This window comes from Athalia rosae, chromosome 1 (genome assembly GCF_917208135.1).
Source record: "Athalia rosae chromosome 1, iyAthRosa1.1, whole genome shotgun sequence".
NCBI lineage: Eukaryota > Metazoa > Arthropoda > Insecta > Hymenoptera > Athaliidae > Athalia > Athalia rosae.
The window spans coordinates 22,973,976-22,986,281 of NC_064026.1; the positions used below are offsets into that span (position 1 = coordinate 22,973,976).

Sequence of the window (12,306 nt, forward strand, 5' to 3'; positions counted from 1 at the left end):
CACTGATCCGTGTGGTCATTTGCCGTTTCTGTTTTGACGTTTCGCTCACAATTTTGTTGGAGCGTTGACTGTAGTTGCCTTACGGCAGTGACGGCAATAATCATTCACTGTAAAGTACCATTGATAACAGAGATTCTCTGTTGATAACAACTGCAAAAATGTAGAGCAGATTCGTTTTCAAGTCAAATGAATGAACGAGAAGGCGGCCTCACGCAACGAATTCAGACCTTTCCCTCACTCATCTGCGTAATAGCAAGATAAGGTAATAAACTACTAGCATTGAGTAACTATACTTATCGTTAGTAGTGTGCTAGAGTCTGAAGCATTGAAAGATCGTATATCGAGGTATGTGGTATACTTTACAGCAGAAACTCACACGCAGTTGATCGCGGAATTAAAATATATCACAAAGTATAGTGTATACATTGTTTAAATTTGAAATTATTCCGGATATTTCATTAATGGTTTGAACCCACTCTATAAATTCAAGGTTGATGATAATCAAATCTTTTTCAGTTTTTTAAAATGCACCCGATACTCTGGACACTTATGGTCGTGATCATTAGTTGCCATTCTTTTGCCAGATCTGACATGAATGCTGAAGATTGTCAGTGTGGCAAGATTTTAAACAGGAAAATCAATGATCTACATGACCTATCAAGTGAATACTGTTCAGCCGATGGTAGTAGTGCATGTATGCTCAAGGGCACAGAATATCAAGCAACCGATGTTCACAATGGAATGGTATTGATAAATGCTGGTATATTCACCATTGGTACCAATCGACACATATTTGTAGCTGATGGTGAGGGTCCAAGACGCAATGTAACATTGCATAGTTTCTACATAGATAAATATGAAGTTAGTAACGAGAACTTTGATAAATTTGTCAAATCTACTCAATACAAAACTGAGGCCGAGAAGTTTGGGGATTCTTTTGTCTTCGAAGGTTTATTAAGTGAGGACTCAAAATCTAAAATTAATGAGGCAGTTGCTCAAGCACCCTGGTGGCTTCCAGTGAAACATGCCAGTTGGCATCATCCTGAAGGATCAGATTCTGACATAACAGGTAGAAAATGTATCAAATTATTACTTCATATTACAAACACATTGATCTTCAAGGAAGGATTCAAGTTGCAAACTAATCATTTTTAGAAGTTTGATAAACCAAATTGAATGTAATATGCTATTATATCACAATAGATAGAATGGATCATCCAGTGATTCATGTGTCGTGGCACGATGCAGTAGCGTACTGCAAATGGGCCGGAAAACGACTACCAACAGAATCAGAATGGGAAACTGCATGCAGAGGCGGCCTTGTTACAGAACGTTTGTTTCCTTGGGGTAACCGTCTCACCCCGAATAATCAACACAGGTATGAAAACATCTACAAGCCTTGAGGTCAACTGCTTCTAGACAAAAAATGTACACATTAATATGAAGATTTTATTCAAAATTTATCACTTAAGAGTATGGACTTGAATAAGTGAAATAATGATAAATCCATTTGTAGGACTAATATTTGGCAAGGGATTTTCCCTACGAACAACAGCGCTGAAGATGGGTATGAAGGGACATCACCAGTCACACAGTACCCTCCTAATGGTTACGGCCTTTATAACATGGTAGGTAATGTGTGGGAATGGACTTCAGATTGGTGGACGACTGAACACAGTGATCAACCCACAAATAATCCGGTAGGGGTATCATTTCATACAATGCTCTCTACCAAATTTTGCCCAATAATTGGTTGTAAAATCAAGTTTATGCTGATAATTATAACACTTAACAGATCGGACCATCAAGTGGAACAGATAAAGTAAAAAAAGGAGGATCATATTTGTGTCATGAAAGTTACTGCTACAGATACAGATGCGCTGCACGTAGCCAAAATACACCAGATACGTCCGCTGGCAATCTCGGTTTCAGATGTGCAATGTCGACATAGCAGTGTGCAATGTACTTACTCTATACTTTATAAATATAGAAAATCCAAGATGTATCATAGTATACATGAATCTTCTGAACTTTGATAAGTCGTGAGTCTTCCAAAGAAACGATCAGCTAGCTCAATACCTATCTTTATGATGACAAGTTTATCATGTAATCTAATGATCTCTAAACCAAAATTATATTATTCTCTATAACAAATTATGAGATTCATGTGAGTTATTTAGATTTGCCTAGATTACAGCTAATAGGAATAAACTTTATATGAATTCCTAATAACACCTCTTTTTTATTAGCATTGGCTTCAACTGATTACATAGACATAATCATCATTCCACTCCGAACAATTTCATCTCATGATAAATTTCAATCGAAGTCCGATATTGTACCTACAGTTGGTTTTTTATATAGACCATCTATTCTTAGGAGCTTCAATATTTTTGATTATTACATTAATCATTTTATTGGGCAATTGATATTGGACATTAATATCTTTGTTGGATTGTAATTGAACTTTGAATTCATGAAAGTATTTTCACAATTTCATTCAAGTTTTCATTACCCTCAATCGTTGGTTTTATTGAAAAATTCTTAAAAACTAGTCATAACCTATCCTATGGTATCGATTTGGTGTATGATATCGAGTATCATTTCACTATTTTAATTTTCTTTACAGGTGGTTTTTCGACTGGTTTGACTTCGCCAAATCTTTCTCTTCTTTTTTCTATTCTTGATTGCATTTCAGCCTGGAAGTGATAAATAAATAAAATTATTGCCATCAATGGAGATAGGTTTGAAAGACAACTAAGGATTAGTTCGAGCGAGATGCAATTCCGCGTAATTAACTGATGCGTACCTTTTCCATGACACTAGAAACTGATGCACCAAATCTGTCGGCTCTTTTCTTTAAAACCTCATAAGTTGTATGCTGAAATTAATTCCCAACCAGTTTTGTTAAATTATATGCCCCCAACCAGTTTTGTTAAATTATATGCCCATTTGTGAATGTAGATTTATGGACTCTAGTATTTTTCTATTTGAATTAACTGTTATCATAAGTTATATATTAGAATCAAATTATACCTGAAGATTCGAGCTTACAATAATATAGCCGAAAAATAGCCGTATATACACTAAGTCTCAGCATCAAATATTTGACTCATGAATCCGTTCATAACTCACCACTGGAACGTTAATAGATGCTGCTGACTTGTTATTTCCGTTGTTTGAGTTAAACCTGGCTGATCTTGCTTCTTTTTTAGCTGATTCAGATAAAGCGACTCCAAACTTTTTGGCTCTCATTTCTAATCTCTATTTAAAGAAAAAAAAAAACAAAGTAGTAATCGAAGATCCTGTATTAATTCCAAAGATCTAATGCACATTCAGAAAAGAGACACTGTTGGTTCTCACCTCTTTAACACCAAGTTGAGAAAGTTTGATTACTTTTCTCTCAGGCTCACCCAACTCTGATTTATTATTATTTTCTTTGCCAGACAGTTCACTTTGAATATCTTCAAGTATTGGATTACGATTGAGCACGATTTTTTTTGAATTTCCTGAACTACTATCTGTTGATAATTTTCTCTTTTCAACTGCTTCCTGAGAATCTGGCTTGCTTGATAGTTCCTCTATCTCTTCATCCTGGTCGTAAAGATAATTCACAAAATAGAATAGAATATTTAAAACACATCTTTTTCAGATCCAGTACCAAGTAGTGTTAGATCTCTTGCGATATAGCATCAAGTACTTTGAGTCATGGTATACCCAGTTTAACAGGGGATATTCAACACACAACGAACGTACAATAGAAACCTACTTACTCCTAAAACAGCATCTTCATCCAATATTTCATCTGTGGTTTCATCCAGTGATAAAGTAGAATCTGTAAACAATTTAGAATTTCGTAAATTTTCCCAAGTCCTGTGGATTTTTGTACACTTTTGGACTCACCCCCATGCATAGCCAGTTGGAGCCGTTCTACTAATTCAGTTTTATTCCCTGTTGTGGGCAAGCCTCGCTGCTTGAGCTCCAACTTAAGATCTGCTACCTGAAAAAAGTTTTTGTACATAATTAGATATGCTGTACAGCAAGGTACAGTTTTGAGCAAATAAACTAGAATTGAATGGCTGTTGAGGTTAACGTCAAATTCACGCAAACATCTTTTTCATGTATTGATACTCAGGTACGTTGATAAATACGTACCTTCATTTTCGATAGCTCGGTCAAACCCTTCTCGTATGAAGAATCGGCCATCCTGAACAATTATTCCAGTATAATTATTTGGTTTGAAATTGAAAGAATTTAATAAATTAACTATCATATAGATCCGACCCAATCCAATCGAACCGCGAAGAACTAGAATGGCGAGTGGCGGTGGCGTCTCGCCGTCAATGGCATTTAAAGCAGTGAAGTCGTCGCCAGAATGGAAACTCTTACCCATGGAAGTACGGAAGCTCGCTGGGGACATCTACTGATTCTGTTTTTCGGCGTATCGGCGTTTCCAACTGCATAAGCGCTAATATAAACAGGCTTTGAATTATGGGTAATAGAGAGCATCTTTGAATAGTAATTGACTCCATTCTTTAGTCAACGTCGCCACGTAACTTGTACATTTAACTGTATTGAAGAAATAAAGAGATAATCATTTAAAGAACCCAACCGCATTTACGTGTATAACGCCGCTAAATTAAACGCATTGAAAGTGGTGATACGTTGTTTCAGAGTCAGTGAAAATCGCTAGTTACAGCGCGCCTCTGCGCGCTGCTGATGTATGTCGAATTTCGAATCGTCCAGTTGTACTCCGTCTAACTCGCTGCGAATTTAACTGTGACTGTGCCGAATAATACTGCATTCATTTATTCTCTTCATGTTTAGAACAATCCTATATTTCCCCCGTATCTCAGAAGGTGAGGGTACGTATGTCGTACGTATGTATGTACATACCAATGTTCAGTCAACCATGAGAGGGCATAAGACAGTATTTTGAAAAAGAACCGCGAGATGAATTGTCAGGAACACCGACACACAGAGTGTTAGATGTCCCCACCGGGCTTCCGGAGGTTCGAGCTGCTTCGGGTTTATTTTGTCAGGTTATCGCAGAAGCACGTGGTAACTGGTGGTATGTTAAGACCATGGACTTATGTTGAGACGTGTTTAAAGCATTATAGACTTATTTTCAAAGTAGCTGCTCATGGTTAGTTACGTGCTTTTCTAATCCAAGTGCTCAATTCTGTTACAAAAATGGTGAAGAAAAGTCTCAAACGAATACGTAAGGAAAGCGAAGCAACTAAAGAAGTTCAAGTTGAAGAGGTGTTACCACCGGCCAAACGAAGCTCCGATGAACCCGCACCCAAAAAGGTTATATTTGAACCATTTTTTTCAGATACGGATTAAATTTAGAACACGAATATTGAATGAAATATCTGCTATAGACAAAATGGATAAACAAACAAAGAGTCCTAGTATTCGCCTCACGAGGAATCAATCATAGGGACCGGCATCTGATGGAAGATATCAAGCACCTTATGCCTCATCATCGTCCCGAAAGTAAAATGGAAAGATCTAAGAATTTACAAGTTGTAAATGAAATGTGTGAAATGAAAAATTGCAACAAAGCTATTCTTTTCGAGGGTCGCAAGAAAAGGGATCTTTATATGTGGTTATCCAATGTGCCAACTGGTCCTTGTGCAAAATTTCTTGTTGAGAATAGTATGTTCATATTACCGTTATAATGAACAGCTGCATACTGTATGTGCTGATGATTCCACATCTTTGTTGCAGTTTATACAATGGCAGAACTAAAAATGACTGGTAACTGTTTGAAAGGGTCACGCCCGTTGCTTTCCTTTGATGAAAATTTCAATGGAAAACCACAGTATAGCCTTCTGAAAGAGTTGCTTACTCAAATATTTGGAGTACCTAATCAACATCCGAAGAGTCAACCATTCTTTGACCATGTGTACACATTTAGTATTCTGGACAATCGAATATGGTTCAGAAACTTCCAGATTCTGACCGAGGATGGGGCACTGGCTGAAATTGGCCCTAGATTTGTTCTTAATCCAGTCAAGATCTTTTCCAGTAGTTTTGGAGGGGCAACACTGTGGAATAATCCACATTATATTTCCCCAGCTAAGGTGTTTAAAACTTCTGTCTTTGCGGAATTTACAGTCAGCTCAGAATGAAACTTCAGAGCCAATCTCACATTAATATCCCTGTTGCAGTATCGACAATCACTCACCAAAAAGGCAGCAGGAAAATATTTGAATAGAATTGAACAAAAATTAGTTGCAGAAGCAAACAAGCCTGAGGAATCTTATGCTCTGAATCCATTAGATGAGATGTTCAAAGGTGATCCACTTACAACTGCTGCCAAATTTGAGGAACTAGAAAAGCAAGAAGCAGAAATAAAAAGTAAAACAGAGAATGTAACGATTAAACAGAAATTTGTAAAAAAGAATCCAAAAAAACATCTAGTGGGTAAACAGAACAAGAAAAAAAAAAATCAATTGTAGCAAAAAAAGTCAAGAATTGAATGAATTTATTTGATATCTTCGACACTCCATATTGCAATAAAATACATTAATACAAAATATTATCGTGTATAATTATTATCAATTAGAAATTACAAATAGGTTTTGTGAATATTAGCCATTTTAGTTCATTAAAACCACGCTTGATGAATTATAAATATACATCAGTGTAAAAAGTATTGTTATAAATTTTCCATTATCAAGATATCCTGGCAGAGATTAGCTGATTCAGGAGCGTCAATTCTCTACTTTTTAACTTTTCGTTGTATACATATGCATGAATTTATTCTTCTGTACATGCATGTTAATCAAAGGACAAAATCAGCAGAGGGTGCTTTGATGAGAGCATAAATAAGAGTAGTGAATCCCCATCACCTTCTATAAAAAATCTAACAACAATCTTTCCATAAAAATTTCAGAACGCGAATTATTAAATTTCACACAAATACAGGTATATTGGTTTCTAAATCTATATTCTTTAATCAAATTCATTATCCAACTTCGTGCAATTTTTCACTAATAGCCAAAATCATATCAAAGACCAATTATTTCCGTTCATTATACCATTTGTATTTAAAACTTCGTCCTGTAATCACCATGATCTCATGAACAAATCTAATATTCTGTATAATAAACTTGAATAACAGTAATTATAACAACCACTGTAAACGTATAATTTCACGTTTACAATATCATTTCAAAGTATGGTACTACATACAAAGTATTTACCTATTGAGTTTTTTTCTGGATGGCATCAAAAGATAGTTTCCATTCGTTTGTACTACAAAGCAGAATTGCTTCAAAAAGTAACACATTATTGTGGAATGAAATGGAAACACCCATTTTGAAAAGATTAAATAATGTTTTCATCAACAAGTAATAATAATGGAGGCAAATTACAAATTATTACATTCACCAATTCCAACTCTACTATCACAATTTGATAACATTCACCAATTTCACAAAGCGAAGTTATAAGAAATAAGTTTCTTTAACTATCGTGGAATACATGTGAAATCAAATACTGAGGCACTTGAGAAGATAATAAAATATACAGACAACTTTTAGAAATTCACACTTCAACGTCCAATGCTACCTGCAAATTGTTTCTGATTTTGTTCGTAATTATATTCTATTACTTATTGCCAATTGACTTATAAGATTATTAATATTAAAATTTTTTAAATAAATAGGAGTATACATTATCTTACTTTTTCTTCTGAATATGCCAGGTATGAACAGTAAATTCAGATTATCTTTTTTTCATTGAAAGTAGTTTCTGTGCATAATAGCTAAGTCTCAATATTCGAAAGGAAGCACAGAATCAAAAGAATAAACCCAACGAATTACCAGAGTGTGAACTGGCTATTAGTAGGTAAAGTGTGCGTAGTTGTATATCGGTAAATATAAACATATATATTCTATCGATTGCACTTAGCAGTTAAATTAAATTATATCTTAGTCTAAAAAAATTGACAACTAAGTTAGTTTTATTCAGACTAAAATACTCAAAATTTCAACGAGCAGGTAATGCAGCAAGCCGCAAAGTAATTATTAGCCACTAACCTGCTTGATCATAATCTGTGATGCTTAAGCCTGTGACCAATTTCAAGCCAATTCTGAAAGTAATTACAACAATAAGCAAATGATATCTCATTCAGAGAACAATCTTTCCATAAACTCTATGATAACAGTTAAAAAAAATTATAATCACGTTGGGAATTAAAATAATTGTTACGATTGTATAAAATTGTTAAACGACCTAAATGTGAATAGTGCCTTATTGCACTCAGCTCATTTTGTGGAAGAAAATTGTTGCAAATAGAAAAAAAAATGAGAAATTTGAAAAACGGACTTATTGGTTAATTGGAGATAATTCGTGTGATTGTTGACCATTGCTATTGCTATTAGGTCTTCCAATATTGGCGAGAGCAGATTGTCGCCATTTACCGTTTTCACCATTCAAGTTTTTGTCTTCGCAGATACACAAGAACAATGTGTCGATTACAGTCTGTAAAAGTACAGCATATTTTCAGTGCCAAAATATTATTTTCAATGTTGAGAGGGGGTATTATAATTTAATGAACTCACCTCATAAAGTGAAATGACGCAGTGCGCGATGAAAAATGCAAACACACAAACGACAAAAATGGGTGCTGCATAAAAATGCAGTCTGGGATCTTGCCTCATGAATAATAATCCAACACTACCTGTTGCTGCAGTCACAAAACATTTACCCAAAAAGAGAATAAAATCTCCTACACCATTTATGACTGCTATCTGTAACGCATTGCTTACTAATGTCGTAAATGCCTGAAAAAAAGAAATTCGTTACATCATTAATACATGTATAATATGGACGACAAATGAAAACTCTGAGATTACGTAGGTCAGATTATATAATTTATACTTCTATTATTGGAACATAAACTGCATGACATCATATCATTTTGCTTATGTCATTTCCTAATTTCTACTACTTAAAAGGTTATTACTAGAACTTACAATCCTAGCAGCATTGCAGAAATGTGTGCCTTCAATGGCCACAACTGTGTATGCATTGTGGTTCATATAACGTATAAATTTCTCTAAACAATAAAAGCAGCAGATGCAACATTTCAGGCCGCATTGAGCACATGGAGATGTTTCTTTGGTTTTTTCGAACCTGTGAAGAATGAGTATGTACAGATATATGAAACTCGGTAATGGATTTTGGATTTAGGAACATCAAAATTCATTTGTAGTAAGAATGAATTACTTTGCATAAAGATAAGAAAGAATCAGTCGAGGTACTTTGAAGATTGTGATTAACAGTGAGCCACAAGCTACTGAACCCAAATGATAACTGACCAGTTTACACATCGATGAACATACCGGGGAAGCACTGGCATTCTTACCCCTGGAAACAATAAAGAACTATTTTTGCGCAGTTGTAATAGTACTCCGGATAATCATCTGGATTATAGGGAATAGTCTTACATCTGGATGAAGATGACCAGTTCAAGTGAGCTACAAGTGTTGGGGAAGTTTGGGACTTGGATTATTCATGGGTATTGGTTCAAGATCCTAACAAAATTTCTATCTTAAGTTAAACAAATAGAAAATATTTTTTTGTAATTTGTGACAAGTTTCAGAATCTGGTTGATGATCTTGTGAGAAGAAAGTTGGCAATCAATGAATGCTGGTAGAAAAACTACTCTTTTAGAATAACAAATAATAAAATAAATACCTGAAATACCAATGAGCGACAGCCCCAGCGATTACCATATTTTGACAAGCAATGATAAATTCGGACACCCAAACTAGTCCAACGATGTAAACCCACCACATGTATTTTACCCAAGTGGAATCGAATTCTACAAGAGTAAATGCTAAAAATTTGCTTAATTATAAGAATTGCTCATTCCTTACAAAATCATGTGTTTTATTTTTTCAGATTCAAAATCAGCACATACTTTTAAACCTATCGATGGATGACTTTCCTCCAGTGGCAGTGGAATTTAATGGATCAATTACTTGGTTTTCCAACATTTGTACGGATTTCGTTTCAGGAGCATCTGGAATTTGTATTACTCTGTGCTATGAATTTTTTTGTATTGCTAATGGAAAAAAGACAGCAGAAAAAAAAACATTCTAGGCTGATTCAATCATGCTTGTCACGAAATACTGGATATAATCTTTACTTACTGGCAGTAGCAAGACAGAGAACAATTGTGATCCAGAAAGCAAAAAATACGAGTAAGGCCAAAAATGTTAGCAATGGCTGGAAAAATAGGCCTGGAAGTTCAGCCAAACATTTTGCACTCTCTTTGAACAAGTGAGCCAAAGTACTAATACGTTTACGCAGTGCACAAAGTAGGAACAACAGGATAATCTGTAACGTGAGTATCATCAGCATGAAGACTCTCATTCAACATTTAATTACTCGTCAGTAACAAAAAACCAGATGCTCAATTTTGACTTCGATTCGCATAAATGCTAAATGAAAAGTTTGACACTTACAGTGATGATGGTTGCTATGATAGCATAAATTAAAAAAGCTTTCTCATTTCGCACAGATTCTTCTAATAGTTCACTTGGATTTGTTTTATCCAATGTGGTTTTGATTCGAATGTACGTCCACCATAGTAGGCCAGTACCACCTAATATAAAATAAAATGGTTGAACTCAAATTCTTCTAGTAAACCGGAAATATTTCATCAGGTAAGAGTTTGAGCATAAGATATTGCACACTTTATGATTTTAGTCATCACAGATCACTTACCAATACAGGCCACAGTAACCAGGATCATAACTATCCAACTCACAATGCTTGCCAGCAGATGAAAGATTGCGATCATGAATAATGACAGGACTAAAATTGCAATGAAGGATATTATAAGTTGTAACATAAGGATGCTTATTTGATGAGGCAAGATAAGATCAATTAATTACCAAAAGCAAGAAAAGATAAAGCTACAATTTCCCGCCAAGTTTTGTACAGATCTCCAAGGATCTGTTCAATTACATCCCACGAATTGATCAACCCATATAAGTTGGAAATTACATTTTTTCCAACCTCTTCAATGGATTTTGGTATACATCGATTTAATATAATAATACTCTCATGAACCGGCAGTACGGGACAGGCTCCAGTCTTATCTTTGATATTTTGGCTAGTGCAAAAGCTCAAATCATTTCCTGGTTTATCATGACAAAGTTGTGATCCGGTATCTTTATAAAACTGACAAACATCTGCCATATTGGACAGTTTTCGATCAGGACATTTTTTAACACATATTTTCAATGACTTCTTCACATTTTGTACATCCAGGAAAAATAGGTACCTATAATGTATTTGCATGATACAATTGAAGTATACTGCGCAACTTTGCGTGACTTATATTTCAATCAAGAGTAATTAAAAAAGTGTTTTATGATTTACTAAGAGATTTATGAATTACTAACGGTTTCTGACTGGTATCTTGCCCAGATAATTCCATGTTGCCAAACTTTTGATTATTCTTGACGCCACATGTATTGCCAAAGCTATCATATCCGTTTATCAATCCCACTGGATTACCGTAGACAATGGCAAATGCTGCTACCAATATCTATAGAAAGGGATCCATAATCATACAGGGCATGCCGTATTTCAGACAAAGAGATATTATCGAAAGTATACTTCATTGCTTTTGTATTGTGTACATGTTCAATCTGGTTTTATATTCCTTGTTAAATTATGTCACATATAATTTATTCAAACCAGGCAATCGGATGAAGTAATTGATGACAATCTTTTTTCAACAAATTGTATAGAAAACAATCCAAAAGAGCAAAGTAGTTTCAGCAACACCACTTTGTAACGCTCATAAAATATGGCTGTCTGACATAAAATAGATTGAAATTATGAATTAGATCTCGCGTTACTGCTACGATAATTATATTAGTGCACTTAAGTCACATATCTACTAAGTGCTGTTAAACGTAATACTGTTATGATCGTGGTTATGATTATCTTTATGCGTAGGTTACGTACCATGAGAAACCAAAACAAAATGAAAAGACAGAGCCAAAAGATATCCGTGCAACCACGGACTCGTGTTGGCTCTGGACGTTGTTCTTCTTCATCTTCTCCGGAACAACAAGACATTTTTCACTTCACTTTCAAATTGTGTTTCAATGTTTCACCCTCTGTTTTCGGACGCTTTGTTGATTTTTACGTCGGTCAGATTGCGCTTGCGGGTTGCCGAGCCTTTGTTGGAGTTCGGTGTAAGTTCGTTGAATCGTGTTTTTTATTCAACCACTGTGTTCAACACACTAATCCTTGGGTTGACTATCG

The 12,306-nt window shown here is 35.0% G+C and overlaps 4 protein-coding genes and 1 long non-coding RNA gene across 10 annotated transcripts; 3 read left to right on the forward strand and 2 right to left on the reverse strand.

Moving 5' to 3' along the window:
* Positions 1-39: 39 nt before the first annotated feature.
* Positions 40-2,229, forward strand: LOC105691382 (formylglycine-generating enzyme). 3 transcript variants are annotated; one of them, XM_012409819.3, is made up of 5 exons: positions 40-345; positions 517-1,069; positions 1,204-1,378; positions 1,517-1,700; positions 1,796-2,229. In XM_012409819.3, the coding sequence occupies exons 2-5, from the start codon at positions 526-528 to the stop codon at positions 1,949-1,951; spliced, it is 1,059 nt and encodes a 352-aa protein (XP_012265242.2). In that variant the 5' UTR covers positions 40-345; positions 517-525; the 3' UTR covers positions 1,952-2,229. The 3 variants fall into 3 exon arrangements, with proteins under 3 accessions (XP_012265242.2, XP_012265241.2, XP_012265243.2); XM_012409818.3 differs by having other exon boundaries at positions 43-262; XM_012409820.3 differs by having other exon boundaries at positions 274-411.
* LOC105691385 (SAP domain-containing ribonucleoprotein) lies at positions 2,223-4,366 on the reverse strand. The gene is made up of 7 exons (XM_012409822.3): positions 4,156-4,366; positions 3,904-4,000; positions 3,774-3,835; positions 3,364-3,594; positions 3,136-3,264; positions 2,810-2,881; positions 2,223-2,699 (listed from the first exon to the last, which is right to left on the reverse strand). The coding sequence occupies exons 1-7, from the start codon at positions 4,204-4,206 to the stop codon at positions 2,601-2,603; spliced, it is 741 nt and encodes a 246-aa protein (XP_012265245.1). The 5' UTR covers positions 4,207-4,366; the 3' UTR covers positions 2,223-2,600.
* Positions 4,367-5,007: 641 nt separating this feature from the next.
* On the forward strand, positions 5,008-6,545 carry LOC105691371 (ribosome biogenesis protein BRX1 homolog). Its single transcript, XM_012409786.3, has 4 exons — positions 5,008-5,310; positions 5,385-5,661; positions 5,734-6,089; positions 6,177-6,545. The coding sequence occupies exons 1-4, from the start codon at positions 5,194-5,196 to the stop codon at positions 6,465-6,467; spliced, it is 1,041 nt and encodes a 346-aa protein (XP_012265209.2). The 5' UTR covers positions 5,008-5,193; the 3' UTR covers positions 6,468-6,545.
* Positions 6,477-12,247, reverse strand: LOC105691367 (choline transporter-like 1). Of its 4 annotated transcripts, none has more exons than XM_048654211.1 (13): positions 12,004-12,247; positions 11,433-11,578; positions 10,920-11,311; positions 10,750-10,839; positions 10,488-10,627; positions 10,173-10,359; positions 9,941-10,042; positions 9,715-9,856; positions 9,244-9,384; positions 8,991-9,150; positions 8,577-8,798; positions 8,341-8,496; positions 6,477-8,104 (listed from the first exon to the last, which is right to left on the reverse strand). In XM_048654211.1, the coding sequence occupies exons 1-12, from the start codon at positions 12,115-12,117 to the stop codon at positions 8,341-8,343; spliced, it is 1,992 nt and encodes a 663-aa protein (XP_048510168.1). In that variant the 5' UTR covers positions 12,118-12,247; the 3' UTR covers positions 6,477-8,104. The 4 variants fall into 4 exon arrangements, with proteins under 4 accessions (XP_048510168.1, XP_048510912.1, XP_012265202.2 ...); XM_048654955.1 differs by adding an exon at positions 11,650-11,850 and having other exon boundaries at positions 6,477-8,496; positions 12,004-12,126; XM_012409779.2 differs by having other exon boundaries at positions 6,477-8,496; positions 9,715-9,841.
* Positions 10,003-10,952, forward strand: LOC125499739. The gene is made up of 3 exons (XR_007276724.1): positions 10,003-10,366; positions 10,544-10,688; positions 10,758-10,952. It is a non-coding gene; the product is annotated as an uncharacterized LOC125499739 (long non-coding RNA).
* Positions 12,248-12,306: the final 59 nt, after the last annotated feature.

Bases quoted from the DNA above. Each gene is read 5' to 3' on its own strand.
- LOC105691382 (XM_012409819.3), top strand. From the start codon at position 526: ATGCACCCGATACTCTGGACACTTATGGTCGTGATCATTAGTTGCCAT. The intron at 1,070-1,203 runs GTAGAAAATGTA...ATATCACAATAG, and splicing joins ATCAGATTCTGACATAACAG to ATAGAATGGATCATCCAGTG. The intron at 1,701-1,795 runs GTAGGGGTATCA...AACACTTAACAG, and splicing joins ATCAACCCACAAATAATCCG to ATCGGACCATCAAGTGGAAC.
- LOC105691367 (XM_048654211.1), bottom strand. From the start codon at position 12,117: ATGTCTTGTTGTTCCGGAGAAGATGAAGAAGAACAACGTCCAGAGCCA. The intron at 11,312-11,432 runs GTTAGTAATTCA...AATACATTATAG, and splicing joins CAAGATACCAGTCAGAAACC to GTACCTATTTTTCCTGGATG. The intron at 10,628-10,749 runs GTAAGTGATCTG...ATTTTATATTAG, and splicing joins GGTTACTGTGGCCTGTATTG to GTGGTACTGGCCTACTATGG.
- LOC105691371 (XM_012409786.3), top strand. From the start codon at position 5,194: ATGGTGAAGAAAAGTCTCAAACGAATACGTAAGGAAAGCGAAGCAACT. The intron at 5,311-5,384 runs GTTATATTTGAA...TATCTGCTATAG, and splicing joins ATGAACCCGCACCCAAAAAG to ACAAAATGGATAAACAAACA. The intron at 6,090-6,176 runs GTGTTTAAAACT...TCCCTGTTGCAG, and splicing joins ATTATATTTCCCCAGCTAAG to TATCGACAATCACTCACCAA.
- LOC105691385 (XM_012409822.3), bottom strand. From the start codon at position 4,206: ATGGCCGATTCTTCATACGAGAAGGGTTTGACCGAGCTATCGAAAATG. The intron at 3,595-3,773 runs GTAAGTAGGTTT...CTTTACGACCAG, and splicing joins ATGAAGATGCTGTTTTAGGA to GATGAAGAGATAGAGGAACT. The intron at 3,265-3,363 runs GTGAGAACCAAC...TTCTTTAAATAG, and splicing joins CTCAACTTGGTGTTAAAGAG to AGATTAGAAATGAGAGCCAA.